Source organism: Apostichopus japonicus, chromosome 19 (assembly GCF_037975245.1).
Source record: "Apostichopus japonicus isolate 1M-3 chromosome 19, ASM3797524v1, whole genome shotgun sequence".
Taxonomy (NCBI): domain Eukaryota; kingdom Metazoa; phylum Echinodermata; class Holothuroidea; order Aspidochirotida; family Stichopodidae; genus Apostichopus; species Apostichopus japonicus.
Genome location: NC_092579.1, coordinates 15,780,224 through 15,808,111, shown reverse-complemented (window position 1 = coordinate 15,808,111; position 27,888 = coordinate 15,780,224). Strand labels below are relative to the sequence as shown.

The 27,888-nt window shown below is 37.3% G+C and overlaps 1 protein-coding gene across 6 annotated transcripts in view; it reads right to left on the bottom strand.

Moving 5' to 3' along the window:
• Nucleotides 1-27,888, bottom strand: part of LOC139960109 (uncharacterized) — a 92,788-nt gene that overhangs the window by 19,411 nt on the left and 45,489 nt on the right. For all 6 annotated transcript variants that reach the window (XM_071958227.1, XM_071958223.1, XM_071958222.1 and 3 more), the window contains 22 exons: nucleotides 25,595-25,687; nucleotides 23,225-23,288; nucleotides 22,148-22,246; nucleotides 19,629-19,772; nucleotides 18,366-18,461; nucleotides 17,655-17,773; nucleotides 16,990-17,142; nucleotides 14,304-14,390; nucleotides 13,391-13,474; nucleotides 12,705-12,869; nucleotides 11,611-11,725; nucleotides 9,831-10,018; nucleotides 9,228-9,349; nucleotides 6,039-6,108; nucleotides 5,034-5,194; nucleotides 4,372-4,480; nucleotides 3,727-3,930; nucleotides 3,073-3,221; nucleotides 2,500-2,614; nucleotides 1,670-1,825; nucleotides 1,135-1,283; nucleotides 415-559 (listed from right to left, as the gene is read on the bottom strand). In XM_071958227.1, coding sequence (XP_071814328.1) covers nucleotides 415-559; nucleotides 1,135-1,283; nucleotides 1,670-1,825; nucleotides 2,500-2,614; nucleotides 3,073-3,221; nucleotides 3,727-3,930; nucleotides 4,372-4,480; nucleotides 5,034-5,194; nucleotides 6,039-6,108; nucleotides 9,228-9,349; nucleotides 9,831-10,018; nucleotides 11,611-11,725; nucleotides 12,705-12,869; nucleotides 13,391-13,474; nucleotides 14,304-14,390; nucleotides 16,990-17,142; nucleotides 17,655-17,773; nucleotides 18,366-18,461; nucleotides 19,629-19,772; nucleotides 22,148-22,246; nucleotides 23,225-23,288; nucleotides 25,595-25,687 — 2,787 coding nt within the window. The remainder of the gene's footprint in view (nucleotides 1-414; nucleotides 560-1,134; nucleotides 1,284-1,669; nucleotides 1,826-2,499; nucleotides 2,615-3,072; nucleotides 3,222-3,726; nucleotides 3,931-4,371; nucleotides 4,481-5,033; nucleotides 5,195-6,038; nucleotides 6,109-9,227; nucleotides 9,350-9,830; nucleotides 10,019-11,610; nucleotides 11,726-12,704; nucleotides 12,870-13,390; nucleotides 13,475-14,303; nucleotides 14,391-16,989; nucleotides 17,143-17,654; nucleotides 17,774-18,365; nucleotides 18,462-19,628; nucleotides 19,773-22,147; nucleotides 22,247-23,224; nucleotides 23,289-25,594; nucleotides 25,688-27,888) is intronic.

Here is a 27,888-nt window from a genome sequence, read left to right as displayed (position 1 = left end):
TTGTCAGATTTACAAGATTTCAATCGCATAAAATAGCAACATAAAATGTATTAATCTGCTACGACGGCAAAAAAAAATAAAACCCAATTTTGCTTAATCCATTTTTAACAACTAGCTAGATACTCCTCAAGGTTAAGTAAGGTTAAGGCAGGAAAACCTATTGAAGGTTTGGCAAATATCATAAATTCAAAAGCTTAAATGCCTTTGAACAATTCTGTTATTTTTTTCTTAAATCAAACTGACTTATCCTATAGTAAACAGCACATTTATTGTTGAATTTACATAAACTATGGATGGGTTTTATGATCATATTCTCTACCATAGTGCACATCCCCCTCCCTCATTTTCCTCCATATATCTTTTGTTGTATTTTAGGGTAATTTAGGTGAACTAGTAAAATCTGCGACACCTTACCTCACCGAGGTCTCTTTTGTTCTTCTCTGCTCTGTTTCTCAATTCCTTCTCTTGGTCCAAGTCCTCCCTCAGCTCCTCATGTTGGTTCTCCAACTCTCTGAGAGCCTTCTGAGCTGCATTCTTGGCAGCCACTTCCTCATCAATCCTAAAAACAAAAGATGGAGGAGGAGACGAGATAACGAACGGAAACAGAAACGCGTTGAGATAAATCGTACAGAGTACGGAATAAATGCCACAGAGTTTTAACCGACGAGGAATTTATACCTTTCAATTGATACAATTGTACAAAGTATGGCATAAATGCCACAAAGTTTAACTGAAGAGGAATTTATATCTTTCAATTGATGCAAAGTGAAGAAAAAGAGAGAGAGAGAGAGAGACAGGGCCCAATCAATATTAAAACAAATGTTTGTTTTAACCATTTCACTCTTTCGAAGAACTTGTGATCGGTGAAAACTTGTAGGCAAACCTCTCTGAGAACATTATTGTTATTCATCACAGATTGAAAATATAAACGTTGCAAAATATTCTTAACTCTTTGAACATTTGGACTTGGATGCCAATTTGTTATATTCAAATTAAATCAACTTGGTAGATAGATTGATTGATTTGTTTGATTCGTTAAAAATCGTTAAATCGTTAAAAAAAAAATTGTTATAAATAGTATAAAAATGTCTACTCTGGGTCAGCCTGCGACAAGAGCCACTACCACACACGTACCTTGCCAGTGCTTGGTTCAGTTCCTCCTCTCGCTTCAACAGCTGAGTGCGGAGTTCTTCTATCTGTAGTTTCAGTTCGTTGATCTGGTCTTTCAGGTCGTTAATCTCCGTCTCGTACTTCCTCTTGACCTTCTCAAGATCTCCTCGTCTCTGAACGAGTAGAAGATGACGCAGGGCAAAGAAATAGAAGAGAAAAAAAAAAAATGTGTTAAGGTTCATTTTACTTTCGTCATTATACAAACTTAAATATCACTTTCATTTCAAACTAAGAAAAAACAAAATTATTTCAGATGTCTAAGACATGACTAGTAGCATTTTGCTTCTATTCAATTCTATATAGATACATATATAGTATCTTCATTTAACAAACAATTGGCATCTTCAGAGAGAAATTGGCATTAGATGAAACCCCTCCTCCCCCAACACCACCCCCCCCAACAACAAATCCACCACCAAGATCAACATACAGTACCCTTAGTTTAATTTGACAGAGGTGTCTTCATGGGATCAGAGCAATGTGTGGCTTTTACACTCACCTTTTCTTCCTTGTGGAGTTTGTCTTCCAATTCTCCGATGCTACTCTCGTGCCTGGCTTTGAGCTTCATCAATCCCTTGCTCTTCTCCTCTTCCTCGGTAACCGTTGACAATGCTTCTGCCAGCTTCTCGTCCAAAGTAGCTTTCTCTCGTAGCAGCTGAGGGGTGGGTGAGATTACACAGTTAAAGGTTAAACACACACCCCCTTATCATCTAACAAATCTATACCAGCAAACAGTACAGGAATTAGAGTTTGTGATTGTGTCAAGTCACCATAAGTCACGGTCGTGACAAGTCACCATCAATCACAGTTGTGACAAGTCACCATAAATCGCAGTTGTACCAAGTCACCATAAATCACAGTAATAAGTCATTTCTTGTAACAAGTCACTGTAACTCGCAAAACTATTTCTAAAAGGAAACCTCCTGTCAGATTTTCCCATCCAAGTTTATTAAATGATGATAGGCAGAAAGAAAGACATGATTATTAGCCCCCCCTGCCCCCCAAAAAAATTGCCCGGTACTGGTAAGATCTGTAAACAGTTGTCTGTAGAGGTCTGTTGTTTCAATCTTACTAGGGTCTTTGTGAGAAAGTAAAAATGTTTGTATTTGATGAAAGGGTTCATAGAAGAATAGAGACGCTAGTCCTAACAATTTTAAAATTTTATGAAAGAAAAAGATTTCGATCGAGAAGTGTCTTTTGTATTCATGTATTGTATTCATGACACTGTTCTCTGCATTTTTTAAGGAAAATGATGACCATCTGTGATGATGGAGCCGATTCTTTACGATTATATGATGTAGTGTTGGTTGGTCCAGTAGGTGTTTATACCTTGTTATGGTTATCTTCGATAAGAGCGAGATCTTCGTCCAATTTCTTGAGCTTGGCATCGGCTTGAACCTTGTCCAGTTGTAGCTTCTGTCTGGCTGCTTCTTCCTGATCAAGTCTATAAAACAGGATGAGAATTGTTGCTTTAATTATATGGAGGATCACCGGGCATAGTTGTAATAAGACTTTGGAAATTGAAAGCTATCTTCAATTAAGATTCTAAAGGTAACGAAAACCTGTTAGCAATGAAACTTCTAGCAGCAGTAAAGGTTTGAAGATGAACACACTATTATCATCATCATCTCACATTAGTTTGAAGACTTAAAGCAAAAAGCTATCAGCCCAAAAGTTCTAACACTAAACTAAGATGCTATCAATAGTCAAAAGTTCAATGAAACGACACTGGAAGCCATCGGCAAATACCTTCCCTCCAACCCCCCCCCCCTCCCCATTCAGAATGGATTTCACAGTTCATACCATTCGACAGTTCTACTACTCCTGAATTGAGGATCCACAGCAATGAATGTAAAACATCAATATGCATGCATTTCTTCGACAGGTAGGAGAGTAACTTACTGGTCTTCTAAATCTGTGATATTGGCCTGTAATTTTTTCTTCTCATTAGAAAGAGTTTGTCCTCTCTCCTCTTCCTCCTCCACTCTTGCTTCTAGATCATGAAGGACCAACTCAAGCTCCTGTTTCTGAGAGGCTAGCTTGATGCGCATCTACATTGTACAAAAACATGGAAGTATATATTATTGATATTATGATTAAATTGGAACATGACCATCTCTAGCGTTCAAATCGGAATCCAAATATAATATCATTATTTGGTCGTGGGACCTCTCTTCATCCACTTTGGCCTCTTTCGTTCGCATCCAAACGCATTCATTTCAATCCCATTGGGGAGCTGGGCATTTTCCATCGTACCATGTTTCCAACTTCCTTCTCCCAACCACCCCCTACCCCCCCACCCCACCACATAGCTTTTCTCTCATCAAATAGTGGCCTGGTCATCTTCCCTCAAGTCTGTCATACCATGCTATCTATAACCCTCCACCTCCCCCCCCCCCATGTAACCTAATCATTCTCCTATCACATGGTGACTTCAAGTCTACCATACCATTCCAACACTCTCACCCCTCCTCCCCCTTCCTCAGCTAAGATGCTCTTCTCCTCCACCCCTCACCCCTCCCCCTCCCCTCTCCCCATCTTTTCATCATTACTCACTGTCTCTGCTTCAGCACTAAGCTCAGCCTCAGCCTGCAGCTGTTCAGCTAGGATGCTCTTCTCCTCCAGAACCTGCTGGTACTTGGTCTGCATGTCCGTGTACTCCACCTCGCTCTTCTCCAACTTCTCCGCCACTTTACGAAGCTCGTCCTCCTTCAGGTGCAAGACCTCATCCTGGCGAGTGACTTGTAGTAGAGGCTTGACCTATCGGACACAAAGAAATGCAATCGGTCATAGCAACGGTCAAACTTCGATGCGGTAGGTATACCGCAGATTTCATCTGAAGAGTTATCACGTCTGACCCTACGTCAAACCTTTCGCCGCTGACTGCCATGTTACCGGTATAATACACCTTTAGAATGAAAAAACTAACTTGGGGCTAAGGACTTGATTTTACAACAAAATTACTCTCATTCATGTCCATCAGCAAGCAGCTCCCAAGGACTGTGGATAAAATTTTCTGACATCTGAAAATAATCTGTGCCCCACAGGAAAATGTTTCAGGACCATAGCCTTAAATGGCTTATCAAGCACATAACACATTTATCTAACTGAAACAACACCCCTATATGATATCTCTCAATAAGTCAATGCTCTCTAAAGTAGCCAATTAAGTATCCCCAAATACCAATGGGAGAGACCGACCTTTGTAAACAGACGCCACCACTGCCAGTTACGGAGTTTCAAATAAGCCAGACAGTTACGCTGGATGATCCTGATGGCAGACAACTGTTGCATACGCTTCTGGAATAGCCTAGCGAGAGAAAAAAACAAGACAACGATAACATAAATTCACATTATACTCTCGATATTTCTTTGGCAAAAATGAGGCAAATCCTCTTTGTCCACTTGAACCCCCAATGAATGATGGATGAATGGAACATAGAGGGTACGTATTGCAAAACATGACATCATTAAATTTAAATTCAAGTTACCGTGGAAACTCTGCCTGGAATGTCAACACAAATATCTTGTAAATCGACTTGCTGACTGACTTTACAGCTATATGCTCAACACACTTTGGTTGAATGAGGAGGGTGGTGGAACAGAATGAGCCCAATATGTGAGAAGGGGGGGGAAGGGGGTGGGGATGGTGCTACAAAGGTTAACAAGTGCTCTAGACATCGTAGAGTCAGGATGGAGTTTGTTGAGAAATGACACGGAAGTGAGGAGTGAAGTAACTTTACAATTTCTTCCTTTTTCTCCTCTCTATTAAACTTCCCTTTGTAGATGTTTAGAAATTGAGAAGAAATTCTTTTGATTTCTTTGATGCAAGATGCATCCAAGACATCTACTTCTGTACAAACCTTCTGGCCAGGACTCCTCGACAGTGGGCTTGGAATCTGACGATGATGTCGGTCAGTTTCAAGTCTCTCTCTTCCTCCAGATGAGCAAGGACACCGGCGCGGAAGAAGATCTTGCTTTGACCGATGCGATAGAGGTTGGGGTCAAGCTCCAGGTCAGTGATCTAGAGGTCATAAATGTCAGATTAGAAACAGACATTGTGGCTTTGAAATAAGAATTAAAAACTAACCGTCTCGACACTGACAGTACGGCTAAAATTACTGATGATCTAGAGATTTAGGGAAATCATTAAAGTGTGATTAGAAATCAGCATTGTGACTTTTTGAAAATAGGGCTGAAAAATGCAGTTTTGAAAATAAAGGTAAGTTTTGAACCTTCTTTTATAATAATAACTACCAAAGGAATACGTACACTAGTTTATAACTGGACCAAGTTTATCAACAAGTCTTTAAATGTTTCCATTAATACCACTACTACTTATCTGGATTCATAAAGAACAGATCTCTGCTACTTTTAGGTTAAATATGTCAGTTAATTAAACAATGTCCCTTTCAAAAGTTAGACCATCAGAGTCACCAAAAGTGCAAAGAGAACTCAGAAGTCAACTTTCACATTAGAACAGCAACTTTTCAAAAGCTGTCATGACAAAGCATAAAAGCATGTCCACGTCTCTATAGCTATATTTGTCCCTTTCAATTAACATCCAGATGTTTTATTACATGTCCAACTGTAATAATCAACAGACACAATAAAACTTCTTAATCTAGAAGATGAAATAATGACCGTAAAAAGTATATATTCATACCTGCGTAATTAATTAATTCTCATTTTGTTTTTGTATTATCATCGCCACCAACAGTGGTCACAATTCAACATATAAGTTCACATTACAAGTGGTGAAGCAACCCTGTGTGTCTGTCCACCCCTTCAGTATTTCAATAATTAATCAATTGTTAATGAATAATATCCAACGATTTGCAGTTCAAATGGAGAGTAGCCCTACTTACCATCTTTTCTACAGCTTTCCTTCCATCCATGAAGCCCTTTGGAATGGCATTGGGTGTGAGCAGCTCATACCTAATCAGGTAATAAAAAACAAAAAATTGATAGATTAATATCACCAATCAATTAATCAATGGATTCATATACAAAAGTTAGACGGTAGCATGATCAGAAAGAGAAATAAACCATACATACAAAAAGATGTGGAAGCTTAGTACATTCCTAAACAAAACGGGAATAGTTTGGAACAAAACATTTCGTGGAATCCTCATGTGTGTTAGTTTCATCAGCAGCCTACATTGGGTTGACAGTTATTGTATTAAACAAATAGAACCATAAAATAAGTAAATCAGAAAATAATAAACTATTTTCAACTAACGTTTTTTAACCAAAATATTTTGAACGAAGGAAAGTGGGATCAAAAGAAATGTACTTCAAAGCGAAGCAAAAGTTGACAAAACTTGACAGCTTTAATCTACAAATGTAAAATACAATAGACTTATATCATTAACAGCAAAATGGAAAGAAAAACCCCTTTTTTTTGGTCTTTTAGAAGTAATTTGTGAAAAAATCCCTTTAAAATTTCCATAACTAGAAAGTTTAAAGTACTAAATTTCTTCAAAACTTTTTAAATCCTGAAGACCAATTTTGTTCCACTGTATTTAATGCTTTTTTTTCTGTCTCTCTTGGCATTCAACAATACAGTTTACATTCCATAGCATGCAAAGTGCGTTCTGTTAAGTACTTGACAGTAGCACAGAAACAAAATGCATGCAATCGTTGATAAAACATGTAGGGTTTGCAAACTGGACCCCAATTAGTAGTCTTTGCTAACACACTTGTAAGCTTTTATGAAGAATATATACTCTCCACAACGTTGGCCAAGTGTTGAATGTCGTCACACAATATCATAGTTGATAAAATGAATGCATAGTATCAATTTTCATACCAAATTATGCCTGTTCCAAAGCTGTCACTCCATAAAAAAATATTTTTTGCAATTTTAACATTTTGGGCCTTCCCCAAAACATTGGGCCTGGTAAACTTTTGCATCTAATTGGTCCGAAACATATTTGGTCCAAACAAACTGGCTCAAAACTTAAACCCAAAAAACGTCAGCCCACATGGTCCCAGAATATTGGGCCCCACAAATTCAGGTCCAAGGAATGTGTCCCAAACTGCATTTGAGGTGGGAATGAAATTTGGCCCACACGGTCCAACAATGGCCCTGGAACTTTTTTAAGCCCAAAAACTTTACACCTACATGTACCAGCAATTAACCAACAGCCTGTATACCTAGTTTGGTTACAGTCCAACTTAAGGTTGTTGAGTTACTGCAAGGTATAGATTTACACATTTGACCCCATAACCTCATTAATATTCATAAGGGCACACCTTTACACTTTAATACATCTACCTAGCAAGTATGACATATATCCATCACTCCATTGTTGAGAAGTGTCACAGACACACATACAACCTGACTGCACAGGTTCCTTTGCTTCCAGCAAGGGACCAGTAAAGGAAAGCAAATTAAATTCCAGACCTGCTTTCAAGGAGTTCTAAAAACTGATTCCACCCTTTCGATAAATGCCAAGTAATGTCAAGCTTTAAACTATCAAATTAGACACATAACTGTGTCTATAATAATCCTCTAAAATATTTAGCTTACAAACAGTGCTATCAATTTCTGACCCATTTTTGTTTACAGAATTACTATGGCAGACTGGCCGCTATTTCAGTTTTTATCTCTCTGGGCCATCTGTGTCTTTTGCACAACTGATACCAATTATACAACTTGCCCCCATTTCCTCTAACATCCCTGTCACTTTGACTCACCAACCAACAGTGAGTCCAAATATTCCAAGTTGGCTTTAATATCAAAGTCATGTTACAACATTTTGTGGCAGCATGCAATGATTGCAAAATGAAAATTTCTACTCCGTTCATTCTAGTTCTTTGTTTGTATTCCAGCTGTTTGTTTGTATTCTAGTTGTTTGTATGTATTCTATTTGCATTCCAGTTGTTTAGTAGCAAAACGTCTATAATTCATCGAGAAAGAACGAAAGAAGATGAGTCAAAAGTCACAACAAATTTGACTCTATAATACAGAAAATTATAGAGATATGAATACGAAAACAATGAATGAATACAATACAAACAATAAATGAACGAATAATACAGGATAATGGCAACACTATACGAAACATCAAAGAATTTTAAAAATGACTACAGAGGACGGAAGTGTGTATGCTTCACAGAAAAGTAGCATTTTTTAAACACAGGCCTCTCAAAAATGTTTCAAAAATGTAGAAAGTCAAGCGCAGGAAACTATTAAAAGAAAATAAAGCACCTTTCATAGACAAGTGGCGAGAACCTGCGTGGAGAATTGAAAGACTCAACTGACATCAACAAAGTATAAATCAAAGCGTGATTGATTGTAGAGATGACAACTACCGATACCAAAATAACTGAAACAAATATGATGCTTGAATATGGGTCGCACTGGCATTCTCCTAGGATACTACCAGCAGGTTCTGGTTTAGCTTGCCTCTAAGCAGACCAGAGTAACTAGAATTTACGATGTGGAATGATTATATATTCATGAAAACGAGTCGTTGTGCAGATAATGAAAACACAAAAACACAGAAATTATTAAGATCAAATGGCAAAAGTATCTCAATTTGTTGCTAAGTTACACAAAATCCCATTACTCAGATAATTCACATTTTTATCAATTTGTTGCATTGTTTCTTGAACAAAAACAATAAATTCATCTTATATGACTTTGCTCTTTTTTATCTTTTCAATACTTGTCACACTTGCTAATTTATTATGGGACAACAGGCAGACAAATCTAAAGCATTAGGTCTGTCTGTCACCAAGAAAGATACTCATATCATTTTTTTGGCTGTAGATTTTCTCCCAAAACATTTGTGAGATAGGTTGGAAATTATGAAAAATGAATACTTACTTGATTTGAATACCACATCACCATAGCAACTGTGAATTTTGACAAAAGTTGTTACGGCCAACTTCCCATTAAAAGCAGCATTGCTATGATATAAACACAGCTTGTTAAAAGCAAAGATAACAAATAAATTCACTTTTGGAGTTGTGTCCCACTTTCCATTAATGATATTAATGATAAGTAAGAAAAAACAAAAGAATTAATTTCATTGTTGTAGTCCTACCTTTGCCTAAATTCTTGGAAGACGATTCTATTCGGGAAGCCCTGTCTGCAAATACGGATACCCTCTAGCACACCATTACACCTGAGCTGTTCCAGGATGAGAGGGGAGTCTATCTTTCCACCCTAGTAGGAGAGAAATATCAATACGTGAACATAAAAATGTGATCAAGAGAGTTACTTTACGAAAGTGACCAAAGGAATCTATACATTTAAAAAAAATATTACAATCTCTAAAAATCCAAAACCAAATAACCAACAATGAAAACTAAGAGCTGAGAACTTATGTAAATATAAACAAAATGCTGAATTTCTCTTGAAATCCCTTTACGGGTTGTATCGAATCAACCGCACCTGATCCCTGGTGACATGTTACGCAAAGTACGGTGGCTTCCAACGGGCGTCCCCAATGAGAGAAAAGGTTATCTAGGGATCGCCACCATCCAAGGCCTATATAGCTCACTTTTTAGAGTCCTGGACGTATAACCCAGAGGTCACTGGTTCAAATCCCCTTTCCACCGGCACATTTCTTTGCTCTTTTCGATAAGATGAAAACAACATTTCTCTCATTTTTATTGAAAACAGTAGGTTTCTGGAAGGTGCTTACCCTCTTCTCGTGGTTAGGGATGATGCACCTGACAAAGTTAGGATTGGTGTTGTGTAGAGTCACCATCAAACGAGAAAGCTGTTCCTTGTAGAGCTGACTCACGGTCCTGAACATACCCTTCCTGGCCCTGGACCCACCGAAGGCCGAATTCTGCTCTCCCGCCAAGGCACCGAGACCGATGATTGTGGCTGCAGATGGCAACGGGTAGAAAAGAAAATTGGTGAGTCGATTGACTGATCGCTTACCAACATGGGAGCCAAACGGTAACTTCTTTTCAATATGAAAATCGAAATTCAATCAAGCCAGGAGGAAAAGAACTTCCTTATAGGTTGTATATATTGTATTAACAAGTCTTTCAAAAGATTTTCAACAGAAATTTACACCATTCCTCAACAGACTACTAATCCATGTCAGAATAATGAAAACATTTTTGACTTCCTTCAAGCAATTCGTTCAAGCCCTTAGGAAGAAGAACCTGTTAGATAAAAGCCTGTACCAAGATCTTAAACATTATTCAACATCATTTATTTGGGAATGCTAGTCCTCGTTGCTCACTGATATCATTTGGCCTGTTCAGGTCCAGTTACATTTTCCAACGATACCTCACTTTGAGACCTATAACCACAATGAAGATGTCCTACAAACTTTAATTTTCCTGACAATGCCCATTTTGAAGCCAGGACCAGCCAGATTTTATGCTCTTATCACAAACTGAAAGGTTTTCAATCTGACCCTTACCAAAAGACAATCAGCTTCATTAACTCAATGTGGTACTTCTACACACTAAATTAGAGGTCGGCCCAAGCTTCCAGTATTGAGATATCGTGATTACAAGGTTTTCACAATTTGACCCCTGGTGACCCCAAATGACCTTTGCCATCCAACCAAAACAAGAGGCTTCTTTGACAGACTGTGGTACTCCTACAAACCAAATATGAGGTCTGCCCATGATTCCCTTCTTGAGATATCGTGTTTACGAGGTTTTCACAATTTGACCCCTGGTGACCCCAAATGACCTTTGCCCTCCACCCAAAACAAGAGGCTTCTTTGACAGAATGTGGTACTCCTACAAACCAAATATGAGGTCTGCCCATGATTCCCTTCTTGAGATATCGTGTTTACGAGGTTTTCACAATTTGACCCCTGGTGACCCCAAATTATCAGTATTATTAAGGAAGCTTTAAATTGTCCACTGCTTCAGGTTTCATGGTATACCATAAATGCATCTCTTTGATAACAATTATTTGTAAAGACTGCAGATCAGTCAGACGCAGAATTTTGTTTTCTACTTGTTAGACCATCGAAGGCAATGTATGAATGCCTGGGATGACGAGAAAAGAGAAAGATTTTTTAATCTAGCTGTGAATTAAATCAACCGTCTCATTGATATTTAACAGAGGCTGACTCACAACACAGCATGTTATATATATATTCATAGTGATTGCATGAATTTACATGAATGGAACATTTCTAGAGGTCTTGATAACAATTACTTACATTCACAATTTGACCCCTGGTGACCCCAAATGACTTTTGCCCTCCACCAAAAACAAGAGGCTTCTTTGACAGAATGTGTACTCCTACAAATCAAATATGAGGTCTGCCCATGATTCCCTTCTTGAGAATATCATGTTTACGAGGTTTTCACAATTTGATCCCTGGTGACCTCAAATGACCTTTGACCACAACCAAAAACAAAACACACACACGTAAGCCATCATGAATGCAAAGGTTAAGATTATCATCGAAACTAAAAGCTACAACAACATCTCATATTTACCATCTCTCCATAGATTAACAACATATGGATCAGCAGATGCCTGCATGAGGGTGACGACGTTATCGTTCAGGGGGTCCATGTTCCTCATCAGCCAGTTGGTTACTGTGTAGTTGACCTAGGGGATGAAATGCAACCCATTCTTCATCACTGTCAGATTTGCGCCATTTTACAAATCAAGCTCACTTACTACTACTTCTGTTTGGATAGCAATAAATGTTAACAAGCTATTAAGAGGGTTATTTTTCAAACCAATTTCAACTACCGACCCATAAAACATTGCTGGTGTCGACTCCGACACAAACGGTACGACTATTTCTGTTGACACCATTTTGATTTTCGTTTCCTACGAGAAAACCTCTGGAATGGTTTACCACTAGAACTCAGATGCTGTGCTTCCCTGACTTTGTTAAAACAAATTCTGAAAACTCATCTTATGTGTGAAACATTCATCAATTATTACCAATAATTCTTTTGTTAATTCGTTTTGCTTTCTTTTCCTCTCCTGCGCCTTTAGCACCCTTCCGTGTGGATATGGGCCCGTTATAAATCACTATTACTATTATTATTATTATTGAGGAAGCTTTAAATTGTCCACTGCTTCAGGTTTCATGGTACACCATAAATGCATCTCTTTGATAACAATTAATTGTAAAGACTGCAGATCAGTCAGACACAGAATTTTGTTTTCAACTTGTTAGACCATCGAAGGCAATGTATGAATGCCTGGGATGACGAGAAAAGAGAAAATTTTTTAATCTAGCTGTGAATTAAATCAACCGTCTCATTGATATTTAACAGAGGCCGACTCACAACACAGCATATCTGAATATTCATAGTGATGGCCCTACACGAATTTACATGAAATAGACCATTTCTAGAGGTCTTAATAACCATTACTTTGAATACATCTTTTCAAAAGTTACATGTTTTCCCTTCACTTCTTCGCTTGGAAGGATTTAAATTGGCAACTTTAAAGCTGGCAAAAATCATTCACCGCCAGGAGTCATCATCTCTTCGATAACAGATTAATTGTAAAGACTGCAGATTGGTAAGAGGGGGGGGGGGGAAATAATCATAATAGACTGATAACTCACTTTGCCTGCATAGTGAATGATGCTGAAATCAGCACTCTCTCTGAAGTCTGGCTTATGGAACTTGGTGTGATTCGAGTGGTTCTTGATGATTTTCTCACAGTAGCTCTTGTCTGTGGCTTTGGGGAACCAGCATTCCTCATCCAGCAATGCAAAGATACCAGGACTCTGTTTTGAAGAAACAAGGAGTTATATATTAAAATCTAGTTAACGGCTTTAATATTACACAGGTCTTTTTTTGTTTTTTCCTTTTCTTTAAAATTAACCTGAAAAAAAAGGATTCAAATCACTGTTGTCATAGATACAAGTCCTGTGCTTGCTCTTGAGATGCTCATGAGATAAGTTTGGTCTTATAATTTGCTCAACAACTTCATATCTCCCTTTTTAATGTAATCATGGTTTTTTTTTTTTTTGCAAATTGCAACATCTGGTATTTCCACTGATATCACAGTAGAAACGTTAAATGCCAGCTAAACTCAATGTGGAACGGTTGCCTTTGCCATTGGACCTGCATCCAGATTTGTAATTATTTTTTTTTTAATTCTTAGAAACAATCAACATGTGCATTGATTAACCATGTTGAATGATCACTATTGTCTTACCTTAGTTTAAAGTGTTTTATATCTATGGTAACCACCTGATAGATATGAAAACAAACAAGAATATCATATATTAAATTTAAAACTGACCTTCTCAATCAGTTCAATGCAAGGCTGTAGATCCAGACCAAAGTCAATGAAGGTCCAGTCAATGCCTTCCTTCTGGTACTCCTCCTGTTAATAAATAAATAAATAAATAAACAAACAAATAAATAAATTGTTCTGTTTGATAACATTTAATTGTTAACGACTGCAGATCAGTCAGACGCATAATTTTGTTTTCTACTTGTTAGACCATCGAAGGCAATGTATGAATGCCTGGGATGACGAGAAAAGAGAAAGATTTTTTAATCTAGCTGTGAATTAAATCAACCGTCTCATTGATATTTAACAGAGGCCGACTCACAACACAGCATATCTGAATATTCATAGTGAGTGCCCTACAAGAATTTACATGAATGGAACATTTCTAGAGGTCTTTATGAAAATTACTTTGAATACATCCAAAAAGTTTGCAGTTTCACGTTTTTCTTTCACTTCATCCCTTGAAAGGATTTAACTTGGCAACATTCAAGCTGACTCACTGTTAAGAATCACTTTTTATCAAATAGCAAGCAATTCTTCTTCCCATTTTGGGGGTTCTTTTTCGAACCTAAAACAATAGTTTGAACAATCAATGAAAGATAAAAGAATGTTTATCAACAACATAAATTCAATCCCATAAGCCAAAGACCTCAGAGAAGTGTGAGAAGATCAATGCAGAACACGAACCATGTCATTTGCAAATAAAGAATCAATGCACTTTAAATCCATCACATGAATGTAAACAGCCTGTTTTATTCCATAGGTTATTTTTCTATCATTCCTTATTTATACATATAATACATATTTGTTTGTCATACTTTGTTTACTTTCTTGGTTTTCATGGAGTAAACACCAGATCAAAAAGGAACTTTACTGAATTCATGGTAATATTAACACATGTATCTCAACACTAGCGTACCTGTTCAATGATGAACATGGTGTGGTTGAACAGCTGCTGTAGTTTCTCATTGGTGTAGTTAATGCAGAGCTGCTCAAAGGAATTCATCTACAAACGAGAGGGGGACAAAAAAAGACAAAGATATTAAACATTTATTACAAAGACAAGAGAAGAGACAGAATTAAATCTTGTAGATTTCAAGCAGGGCTAAGGACCCACTGAAATCCCATCTTCTTGTTTGTGATGGGAATATGGGATGGAAAATGTTTTCCTTGGTTCATGGAGATACATACTCTAACAATTGATGCCTTGAGTACTGTGATAATAAGTTAATACTGTATATTTTGAATTAACGTTCTTATTGTACAGTATGAAAACACCAAACTGAGACCAGAAAAGAATCAGAATTAAAATGAAAGATTTCTGTAGATTTCAAGCAGGGCTAAGGACCCACTGAAAACCCATCAATAACAGAGATTCTTCTATGGAACTAATAAACATGGACTTTGTTTACTCAGAACTTACTTTGCCATCAATTTAGCCTATAAAACCCAGCTGCATCGTGATATCCGAGTAAATTTACGCCATAGGTTCATTACAATAGATTGGGATGTTAATGTTAACCGTTGTCAAATCAGTCCAAATTCAAAACCAACTGCCAAATAGTTTGAAGTAAATGAAATGGTGGAATAACTGACCAGGAAATGATAAACTTCAAAAGAAGAAATTTGGAAGAAAGTTACGTCTAAAACAGGACTCGAACTCTGGGTTTAAACCCAGAGGTCACCAGTTTGTGTCCAGTTCTAACCAAACATTCAGTGCTTTTTTTCAACCAGATTCTTTGATAGATATTTTACTTGTTTTGATTATTTTCAAAAGTTGATCACTTCAATTAAATATTGATCAGTTAATTATTTTTGAAACAAAATAAGGAACCGTTTGAAAGGGTATTTATAGCTTATAACCTTCTGGTAGCCACAATATACCATTGTAGCAGAAAAACAGAGACTTATGTAACACTATAATTTTACATTACTACTACTATTACTGTTGCTGTTACTTTGTACATAAATTATTACATATATTAACATGGCATTGTAACATCCATCATGTATGGTATTCGATAACTGCCACTCCCTTTAAGCATCTCTTTGATAACAATTAATTGTAAAGACTGCAGATCAGTCAGACACAGAATTTTGTTTTCTACTTGTTAGACCATCGAAGGCAATGTATGAATGCCTGGGATGACGAGAAAAGAGAAAGATTTTTTAATCTAGCTGTGAATTAAATCAACCGTCTCATTGATATTTAACAGAGGCCGACTCACAACACAGCATATCTGAATATTCATAGTAAGTGCCCTTGACTAATTAACATGAATGGAACATTTCTAGAAGTCTTTATGAAATTTTTTCAAATGGTGATCACTTCAATTAAATATTGATCAGTTAATTATTTTTGATACAAAATAAGGAACCGTTTGAAAGGGTAGTTAAAGCTTATTACCTTCTTTTAGTCACAATATACCATTTTAGCAGAAAAAAGAAACTAACATAACACTATAATTTTACATTACTACTACTATTATTGTTGCTGTTACTTTGTACATAAATTATTACATATATTAACATGTCATTGTAACATCCATCATGTATGGTATTCGATAACTGCCACTCCCTTTATTGCAAGGCTTTCCTATCAAATCCATGTGGAAACATAGATAGGTAATTGACCTTTGGAAGTTCTATAACAAACAGTCAAGCTACAACTTCCATGTTGTTTAGCTTTCCGGATACCAAAAATGTTTCAGTGACATCAGCCATCAACCACTCGCACGACATTTGTCAAAACCACGCTTCGGAAATTGGTGGAAGTCATTTCACAATTTAACCAATACGTTACAGGAAGTGGCGTACCACACACGCTATGGCTAAACCACACACCGGACTCCACAAGGACGAGAGCTGCCCAACCCATAGAAGGACGACAAAAAAAGAGTTTCTATTTGGTTTATTTGAAATAGATCTGTTTCAGGAAACAAAACAGACGAACAACGGCATGATAAAATGGAAGAATTATGCTGGTTGGATTGAGGTACCAGTACCTCTAGTATCTGATGACAGAGAATCCATTGTACTGGGAATTGAACTACTAAACCACTCCACGTACAGGTCTGGGTGTTTTGGGACAATACTCAGCTAACCCCCCTCACCCCTCCCCCCAGTAACTAAGCTCTTTACGATTTACCTGGTCTAACTAAATCCAATTATTAATGATACTACACCCTCCTCTACGAAATATATTCCCAGGGCATCTCCTTTGACCGTTTCATCCAAGAGTAAGAGGAAACAAAGTGGTTTGATATTATACCAGGCGTAGAAGAATACTACAAACAACAATCTATCTTGTTTTCTAAAACCTACAGAATATGATGTCTACAACGGCATTGCATGCATTCATAAATTGTGGAGTTTAAACTAATCACAGATATGTCTCCAATAGTAATATATATCACAGAGAAAAGACAAATCAATTTAAAGAACCTCCCTTAAGAGTAAGCATTTTTGGGAGGACACATCAAAAAGCCTTTTACATTACAGTAAACACTGGTAGTAAAGTAATTATCTCAAACAACAATAATACCAAGTGTAAAAAACATTCTATCACTGCTGAATACTCTCACAAATAATCAACCCAACTGTACCTTGAAGATTTCAAACCCAGCGATATCCAAGATGCCGATGAAAGATGCGCCGGTCCGTTTGGTACGATCCAGAGCTTTGTTGATGCGGGCAACGATGGACTTGAAGACCTTCTCATAGACGGCTTTGGCTAATGCTTGACAGGCAAACTCCACCTGTGGAGGGAAGGAAGGAAAAATGCTCAAGAAAATGACTTGAATAGTACAGGATTGATTGAATCAGTCACTAAGAAATAGACGATCGATTAATCAATAGGATTTTAATGATACGGACATGATTACCATACCAAAACCGAGAGAACCCATACAATTTTGCTTTAAATTGTCAATTTTAGAGACTGATTTATTCCAAACTTTTATCAACATAATTTTGCTTACTTTCTTGATTCCTCTCTTTAAACTTCCCTACCTAAATATGGACAATTTTTTTGTTTTTTTCAAACTCACACTCGCAGTTTACTAACCTGTAGTTTGGTTTTGGCCAAAGTACTTTAATTTTCTCGTTGATTATGATGCAATTTTTCCAACTTATGATTTATTATAAACAATATTCAGCTCAATCATTCTCTAATTTCAGCAAATTCGTTCTTATTTTATTTGTTTCCTTAACTTTTTATTTATTCAATTTCCCAATACTGATATATACAATACTCTAATCTGCAGTTTACCTGTTCTTTGGTCTGGGCCTTGTTGACATAATCCCTGCCAACCTTGATCTTCGGTTTCAGAAGAGCCTTCTGCATATCTGTGGGATTCAATCCTAGAAGACGGCACAGTTTCTGCAAATCTTCAGAAAGAAAAGAGGGAGAAATATAAAGTAAAATGCACCTTGGGATAATCAAGCAATTGCCTTCTTTCATTTTTTATTCTTTACATCCAAAGCATGCAAACTTATTACAGTATGTGTTTAATTATCTGTTTGCATTAAAATGTAAATTTCCTTGATTATAAAATATCAAAACATACATTAAAAGTGTCTCCCATCCAACCTGACCCCCTCCCCCTTTCTAAGCTACAACTTGTCTCATATGGTTTGATTAAACCCTTGTTTCTTCTTCTCTGAGGGGACTAGCAAGAGCAGAATTTCTTAACCCTAGGGGGTGCACCCACCCCCTAAGGGGTGCAAGGCAGGACTCCACAGGGTACAAAGTTTCAGGTACAACAAACTTTAGCATTCATCAACCAGATGGTAAAGAGGGTGCGTAGTGTTTTCTTTCAATTTGCTAAGTGGTGAGATTAGAAGAAAGGGTTAAGAATCACAGAGCTAGAGTGACATAACTGCTATAGTTATAGGATCATTCAACGAGAGATTTAAAGTCGTCACAGACACTATGGCGATCCATACGGATTGGTGGACATATGGTGTATCGTAAACTTACCGGTGTTATCTGGAAGTGCTGCTTGGTCAGAGTTCCTTTCCTGTTTGAACTCGATGTTTCCAAAGAGGAGGACAGCTGAGAGAATCCTCAGAATAGCTGGATGAGACAAAAACAAAAGAAGAGATGGTATTAATACTGCTAACATCGGTGTTCTAGATGTACACTTTGAAAGTTAACAAAGCTTTGTATCACCTGACTACCATTTCTTCTTAAATTTTCTTTACTTCCCTAGATTTCCTTTCAGTCAGTAATGCCCCCCAAACATGGTGGGATGATATTTTTGTTTTTGATTTTTTTGTTATTAAACTTGTCTTAGAAACGAGAGGTAATGGACGTCACCCTAAAGCTACTGCACTGACTAATAGTGAGTGTAAAAGGACCAATGATGAGTGGCAGGGTTCAACAGTTTTACAAAATCAAATTAGCAAACTCATTTTAACTAAAACCATCAGCTATTTATCGATCAATTTATTAAAATTCATGTTGTCAGTAAGAATAATTAGTGTTGATTTGTCACGGTACAAGCAAAAATATTAAAAAGATTGAGAGTGTTTGTACTAGCTTAATATTCATTTCAAGATTCAGCTTTAAATACGCTAACCTTCCGGATTGCCCCTTTTCATATCTAAATATGCAGGCCTAATTTTTTAAGACATTTGTCTTATAATATATTCTAATAACTCCTTATATCAAACAAAGCATGTTACTTTAACTTCTTCATTTAAACAGCATAACATCACCCACCCCTTGGATGATGTCAACATCGTACTGTAAACATGTTATTGAGGCCATAAAAGGTCTCATGTTCTCAAAGTTAGTTTCGTATTGCATTTGAGGAACTGCCCCATGTATGGCCTGTGTATTAAAGACTCGGTTGTACAATGACCCTTGTAAATTTTTGATGAGCCTTGGATGTCCAAGGGTTAACTGGGCTAAAATTGGTACTGAAAACTGCAACAGCTTGAAAATGAAAAATTGTGCCTAAGTTCAACCTTTAAGTAAAAAACGGCCAAACTTTTTGATCCTAGCGGGATCTCTGCGTGTTTTTGTCCCTTATGTTACTGTTTGAAGAAGATCCTGCTAGGATCTTAACATCAAGCCAACTTACTTTTACACATTCTCTTACACAGGCTCTCTAGTGGATAAGCAGTTTGCTAACAGTTTTATTTTATTTATCGGGATCTCTGTCTGTCCGCTTTCGGGGCAAGAACAATGACAGATACCGATGGAGGTGAATGTAACAAGGTGTCTCGTTAGACTTACATGCTACATCGTCTTCAGAGATGTTCATTATCTTCATGGCATCTACGGTGGTCTGGAACTCCTGCACATCCTCAAGTCCCGGTACGTGGACATTGCCTGCGGACATAAACTTGTACTTGGAAATGTCTTCCAACAGGAAGTCCTCTGTAAATAGAAGAAGGAAATACATTTTTTAATGAAATAGTGCCAAAATAACAAAATAACCCCCCTCCCCCCCCAAATAAAAGACAAACAAATGGGTCATTGGGGATGACTTCACCTGCAAAAATTAACCAAATACAGCAGCAGAAAACATGAAAGGAGAGAGTACACTTGGAAAGATAGGTCTATTAAAGTGGCAGGTGGGGGGGGGGGGGGAAATGAACCAGAAATGTTGATTTAGCTGGCTTTTCGACAGTTGACAGTCATTTGGCCAAGAGTGCGACCATTTTTCTTTTTTCTTCACAGTTATTTCTAATTGGGCCAAATCTAATTAGCCTTGATGTGCACGTCATGCGAGGTGAAAACAAACTTGAATAGGTTTTTCTGGTCTGACAGGTTCACAAATCTTTGAATGCTTGAAAATGCAACTTGAGCGAGAAATACAGCATTGGTTAAGCAGACAAGGAAACTTTCAAAAGATAAAAGTTAGCCACGAAGCTAAACCGAGACGATACTCTCTACAAATCTCATAATGTTTGATGTTTGTCATTAAATTTGCAGTTAATGATCCAAAAAGGAAAGAAATTTCTCCCACAAGGAAAAAAGAAAAAACATCAGCAAATTCTAGCTTTGATGATAAATGAAGTGCAGACATCATTATTCATTTTCACGATTAAATTGCATATAGAAACCTCTCGTTAACAAACGAAATTGCAAATCAGACAAAAAAAATGATGAGGTTCAATATTTTTATGAATTACTCATCTGAATTGAAGATAATATTGAGCAAGTTTTACTTCTGGGATACTTTGGGTCACCTAGAGATGACTGTCATTAAAAAAGTTTTCAACTCCACTTTTCTTTTTTTACAGGAGCTTACAGGATGTTGCATAGTCAGGGGGGTGGGGTGGGGTGGGGAGAGGGGTGAATAGAACTACTACAGACATATATATTTATTTAAATATATATACTTAGACCTCAGAAATGGACAATATATTAAAAGGAATGTGTGACCTTCACACTCATAGAGAGTAACAACAGTGTTACCCACTGAGAGAGTGTGAAAAATGGACAGAGTTGCTTTAGCTGTGGGAAATGCCAATTTCCTTAAGGATAATCAGGAAACTGGAATTGCAGTCACAGCTATAATAATTGGCTCAACTGAAAACTATAAAGAAAGGATACTTCTAAAAGGAAAGACAATTAATCACCAATAGCATTCCATTACACTTGGCTGGAGCTGGTGCTAAAATTAGCAACATAGCTCAAGATAAGCCAAGTCTAGCGTAAATGTCACCTGATACTACAAAATCACATCATTCTTCTTAAAAGCCTTAGTGCCTAATGCTTACAGGACAAGTTCATCGGATTGGTCTGAAAAATGTACCACTTTGGAGTTGGCCCTATTAAAGAGGTCATGACCTAGTTATGATAGTGGGTTACCATGCCAACAGAACACTCATATTGAAACCCTATCCCACCATGGTGATAATGGTGGATGAACCCAGCTTATATCAAGCCTTCTATTTTTTCATGATGGGTTTTCAGAGAATAACAATGGAGGGATTGTTACGGTTTCACCCATGCCAGCCTCCCAAGACCGCGACTATCATGTCTCCACCAGAGGGAGGACGAGAGTGTACTATAGCATCTGACCACTTTCTCATATACTGAAAGTACAGCCTTCATCATCACTACAGTGTAGCCGTAAAGAAAAATAGTCATCTTCTTGAAACCCCCATTTCGAACTTTGCAAACCAGAAATACCAACAACACTGCAAAAGCAGCAAATTTTGAATATGTCAAGACAATCTAGTAAGCTATTAAAATTTGGGAACAAAGAAGATGTTGGACAGACATTCTAACCCCATCACCACAAATTGATGTGGTTTGACATTGATGACATGCCCGTTACTGTGTGTGTAGTTAGTGTTCACATTCAGTAGGGCAGCATGAACAATAAAAGACCCCATCTCAGGTTTTTGAGGAGTTTTTCAGACCATGACTGCGGTGACGCCGGTGAGCCAGCGTGAAATGTTAATTCTCTTGAATAACTACTGCTATAAAACCTGGAAAGTGCTTCCGAATGATATAAAAAGTGTTAAATCTTATGTAATGTTTAAGCACAAACTAAAAGCCCACCTAATTGAAAACTACGCTGACTGAGTATTGATTATCTCATGTTTATTTTTCTCTACTCTTAATTGTTACCTTCTTTCATTGTTATTTGTTATTTTTTGGTCGCTAGCTCGATAAACTACTATTGTTTTTCTAGTGTCCTGTTTATACTGTAACACTTTGTTCAATTGTTCTTATGTATAGACGAAATAAATGACAATGAAATTGATAAAAAATATATCAGAGATGAGACTGCTTACTCCTTTGTTCCTTTGAGGCTCCCAGCAGGTACTGGTAGAAGATGTGAAAGGTCCTCTCTGTGTCTGACTGTCCTGTGACTCGAGCTTTCTCCAACAGGTCTGGCAAAACAAACACTCGTTAAGGAAATCAATTCATTTCTAATTACTCGTCTAATCTCCTCTGCACTTCAAGCATGCAGCCCGGGATTATTTATACAGTAACTATTGCATTGCCAAAATGTTATTCGCACACGCACTACAGTAACTGGCAAATCAGAAAGCTTTAATAAAAAATTCTGTTTTTTCATCATTGTTTGTGTCAACATCCACTTGTCTAAAAGCTGAAAAGCATGGCTATAGGATTTAGTATGGGAAAAAATATTTAACCAATCTCCATACAAATACCAAACAGTGTTAAATGAAACCTGTGACATTAATAATGTCCTGTGGAATTACAAGAACGAATGCCAACCACATATACAGTATAGCAGACACACTCATTAAGCTGATCATATCATATCAGTCGTTGTTGATTATTGACAGCTTTTCACAAACGTTGAAACTGAGATATAACAAATTATATAGCTGGATTGTGTTTTTTTGTCTTCTTTGGATAGCAATCAAACCGTCTTCTCCACTTGTACCTGCAAAAATTGTGTTCAAGCTTTAATACCAAACAAACTCCTATCATGAACGATACAAAGCAACATCCTTGTAACTATCAATTACGGTATCGGCTTGCATTTCTACCAGGCACACTAGCAATTAAGGCTATCGTTTTCTGTTGTATTTTTCCACTAATTTCATATCCCAACTGAAAATGTATATTCCCTAATCTACATTTCCCCCTGAAGGCCTTACATTCTTCTCTCTTTTTCTGTTTTTCACTCTCTCTTTTTTTGTTTTCTCGTATTGGATAAAATGCATCTACCGCGCCGCAAAAAAAAAGGAAAGCAAAGAACCGATAGTAACTGTGTAGCAGCAACTGTACACGAGGTGACTTGAACACTTCGGTTCTCAATTAGTACAGTGGTACGTGGAAATCAGCTTAACATCTCGACAAGGCTTTCAAATCATAAAACTTTCTTAAAAGGATACAGGTCTCAATACTAGCACCAGAGATGTATCCAGAGGCATCAAAGTTGATCCGGATGAATTTACCCTGTGGATTAAAAGAGATAAAATTCAGTTAAGCGGATTTATCCAAACAGGTCATTAAATATGAAACCCTTAGGCCATCCATCTATAAAACATGTTTCACAGGACTGCATGGAAGACATCCAGCCCAGCAGACATGCCGGTACAAGCAAGCAACAATGAAGGATATGTACTAAACATTGTTGCAATATATATATATATATATATATATATACAGAAATCACCTTCCTGATTGGACAGGAAATGGAGGGAAGTGAAAGGTTAACAAATCTCTAGGATCAGTTGTGTATGTAACTTCTGGATAACTAGCTTATTATACAAATATTGAACAGGGATGTAAGTGCAGCCCCAAAAAAAAACCGGAAAAAATATTCGGAGACCCCAGGTGAATGCCGTCCTAACACATCCTACTCCTAGCTCTGACTACTTACACACTATCGTTATGTTAGGCTAGCTCAAAAGTATTAGCGCTAACACATCTTACCCCTAGTTCTTACTACTTACACACTATCGTTATGTTAGGCTAGCTCAAAGTTACGAATACGTCGCAGCGAACTACGGAATAAAAAACAGTCTCACATTCGAATGCGATCACAAATATCGACTTTCATATGCGTATCCCGTAGATTTCCGCCGCTCACAAATATCACAAGCGTTAATTCCAAAACTTATGTCGAGCACCAGCAGTTACGAAGATATATTTATTAGCAGTCCAATCAACATGAATTAGGCAAGGTTTTTCAACGACAGAAATGAGCTATAGCGATTTGAAGTTCGCACGTACGCAACGATATTCACATGGCACAATGTTGTACAGTGCAATGCGATGATGCGAAACTGGAAATGGTATTTTGAGTGATCTATGAGTGAAAATTGAAGTTAGCTTGCTACAACGGGCCAGGCATTTTTGCCGCGTTGTGTCTTTGATATTCGAACAATTTTGTGGAACTTTATTGGAATTTAAAAAAAAAACGGATTTCCGTAAAAATACGGAAGACTTATTGGAATTAAAAAAAAAACCGGATTTCCGTAAAAATCCGGAAGACTTACATCCCTGATTGAATTCCACCCTACTACCCCCCTCCCTCCCCTCTTCCAGCAACAAAGACATATTATTATACAAAACAGAACATGGGTATGTGAAAACATATCACTGGGAATACATTCCAAAATAACCTTACAATTGTTAAAATGATCTTTCACAACTTATATCGTACCATGCAATCAGACCTTCTTGTCACAATGTCTAATGGTTGTTATTTCTCCTTAGAGAGGCAGGGGGTGGTGGTGGTGGTGGGATATGGGGGATGTGGGGGGAAGGGGGGTCAGGAAGTGTGCTGTAAACTGCTATGTCAATCATATCACTTCTGATAATATTATTCCTCCTAGCCTTGAAAATGTAACATTATCATGTAGCTCTATCTCTATTGACAGGAAGCACCAGAGCCACTTGAGGTCCAAAGATCACTTCTTTCCTGTACAGAGGGATGCTTTATCTGTAAACATTGAACATTCCAAATCTGTCTGTGTTATACTAACAAAAACCAAATCGGCAGAGCAAATAAATGCCTAGGGTTACAGACATTTATATTAACCGTAGTATAGTATGACAGTTCACCCACTGTGTCATAGCACCCTTCCTTTCACAAATCAACCACAGGACCCATTACTTCCTGTTAGTATACAGAATAACTTCCGTCTCCTGGTCACCCCTTTAACGCTGGTTAATTTCTATTTTGAACTTGACGTATGCCAAAAATGTTATCCAAAAGGTAAGCAGCATTCAAATGACAATTATGTGGTAAATATATATTTTTACAGGCACACTTTCAGTTTATTAATGGATATGTGGAAATATTGGGAGTGGCTTAACACACTGCATAGCACACATACATAATGCCTACAGTGGACGACCACGGAGTTCAGCAACTTGCTTGGAGAGGAGGAAAGGGGGAGGCCTGATAAAAACTTTGCTGGATGGAATCTGGCAAAGGTAGTGTAGTGACTGGTGATCAGTGACCGCCCAGGAAAATGGACAAATTCACTCCCTACAGAGAAGAGGTGGGACTTGGTCGACAAATACAAAAACTATAGAACTATGTAACGAATGAGTGACCACCATCATCAGAGTTAGTGCTGCAGTCACAAGATCTGCATCCCTAAACTCCTAGCTGATATAAATAATGACTGTAGCTTCAATGTAACCATTTCAACTGCCAATACACTAATTCCCCCACCCCCCAACCCCCCCTTCTTCTATCCTTCCCCACATTTCTAGGACATTCTACAAAACAGACATGGAATACTTACAAAGCGAGATGAATTGTCGTTCTTCACAGTCTTGGCATTTCCAAAGGATTCCAAGATGGGGTTGGCCTGAAGAAGTTGGTTTTCCAATTCACCCTAAATAATTCCCAAGGGAAAAATAAAAATCGGGAAGTTTAATACCAGCATTGAAACAGTTATTTTACCGTCACCGAAGTGCATTGCAAAAATGAGAATATGCCATTGTGTTAAGTTTGTTAGTGTTATTAAAAGACATGCATTGGTTCACAGTTAAAGGTTGAAATTTAAAAAAAGTTATTCAAATGATCATGTCCTAACTTCCACACATCAGACTTTCACATTCTTCAACACACCCTGTACAATCTATCTCACTTACCTGGATTTTAAATCAACCTAAACATCTTTAAACATGTTTGCTAGGTTGAGCAATCGTTCATCCACGAAGATAAACTGTAATTGCCACCACACAAGTTTAAATCTCTAGATATGTTTAATACTATACCAAACCTGTCGAACCAAAACCTTATGAAGTCTAAATGATAAGACTATAGCTGACCGTTTTATTTAAAAAAAATATATTTCTTTTAAATTTATGAACATAATTTTTGGGGGAAATTTCCAATTATGTTATAATAAACTTCTACAGCCTGCTTACCACTTGCTTTCTAATTTTAAAGTGGTTATCTGTGTACCAACTACCAAGTCACCATCATATTTCACTCAAAGTACCATTTCTCCATCACATGATATGTGCGTTTAACAAGCATTACTTTAGGTTTTTCTTGTATGTATGAATGTATGTATGTATGTATGTGTGTGTGTATGTGTGTACAATTACTATAACCCCCCAAAAAAATTATTTTTGCCATTCAAATCAACTTGTTTTCAAAATCAAATTGCATTTCACGTTCTTTGTGTTTACCTATAAAATGGAGTCTTAAATGTCAAGAGCAGACTAAGCATCAATTTTTCTGAGGCACCTTTACTCAGTTGATCAGTAACTAATGTAAAATCAAGTTACTCTCTTTTTTATATCTTTTTTTTAAGCTTTTTTATATCTTTTTTTTTTCTTTTCTTCCATATTTCTTGTTAAGTTGAAGTCTACAAGAGTAGAAAGAAGACATATATCTCAAAGTTAATCCTCAAAGTGACAGTTGGCAGAGCCACCTGGAAGTAGCTTCCCTGCTCATACCATGGAGCTATAAACTGTTTATAGCTCCCTGCTCATACCAGAGAGTTGTTATGGAACATAACAACTCTCTGCTCTTGCTACTTACACATACACTATCTGGATCTAAACCACAATTATGCTGGTTACCACATACCACTACTGCTGCTGAGGCAGAAATGATTAATTAATTCATGGTGGAAGAAGGGCCTGCTACTGATAACAAACACCACTACAAAACATAGCAGTGTTTTCATCTCACAACCCTGACCTCAGGTAAGGACATAGTTGTTAGTTTATGGATCTGCAACAATGAATCAGATACATTGTCTAAGTTTTGAGTTATAGGCAGTGAACTATTAATACAGGGTAGATAAGGTCTACCACACCAGGGAGAACTGTAACAGCTCCCTGGTGACATTATAAGATATATACAGGAAACCATTGAATGACAATGAAATATCCCATACTGGACCTGGTAATACCCAAAGCATCAGCCAAATATGCCACTAGCTAAAATGAGTAGTTATTAGTCCTTGGTGGATTTAATGACAATCAAATTCTACCCTGCTTTAAATGCCAATAGATATTCTCTATTATTCTCCTCTGAGCTTTCCAACAATGTGATTATCCTTGAGTACATCATTTTGTATGGCATTGTCTCTGCATAAACACTGCATTATGCATTGTCTTTGCAGTATGCATTGTCTCTGCAGACTTTGCATAAACACTTCAAACTAAAGAGAAACTCTTAAAGAAACTGCTTGTTCTAAGGACCTTCCCTGCCCCCCCCCCCCAAAAAAAATAAAATAAAAATAAAACATTTTTTGTTTCTACTTGAGGTCACAGGAAAAGTGAAAGATGCCAGCTGTACTTTTGCAAACATTGCATCTAGGTTTGTCTACTATCTAAATAAGTCAGCTATTTGTTCAGTCCCTTTTGTCGTCTAAACACAACTCATCCTACTGTTTCACTATGCTTCAGTGTTTCAGTTTAAAACGTTTCCGCAGTCGCGGGGAATCCCCCAAGTCTACAGCTTTTTCATTGATTTTAAATCTGGTCAATGGTTAGTTTCGAAACTTACTAATTAATGCAAGCTACTCAATGATTAATCTGAAATTTTCTTTTTTGGGGGATATTTAGTATAATA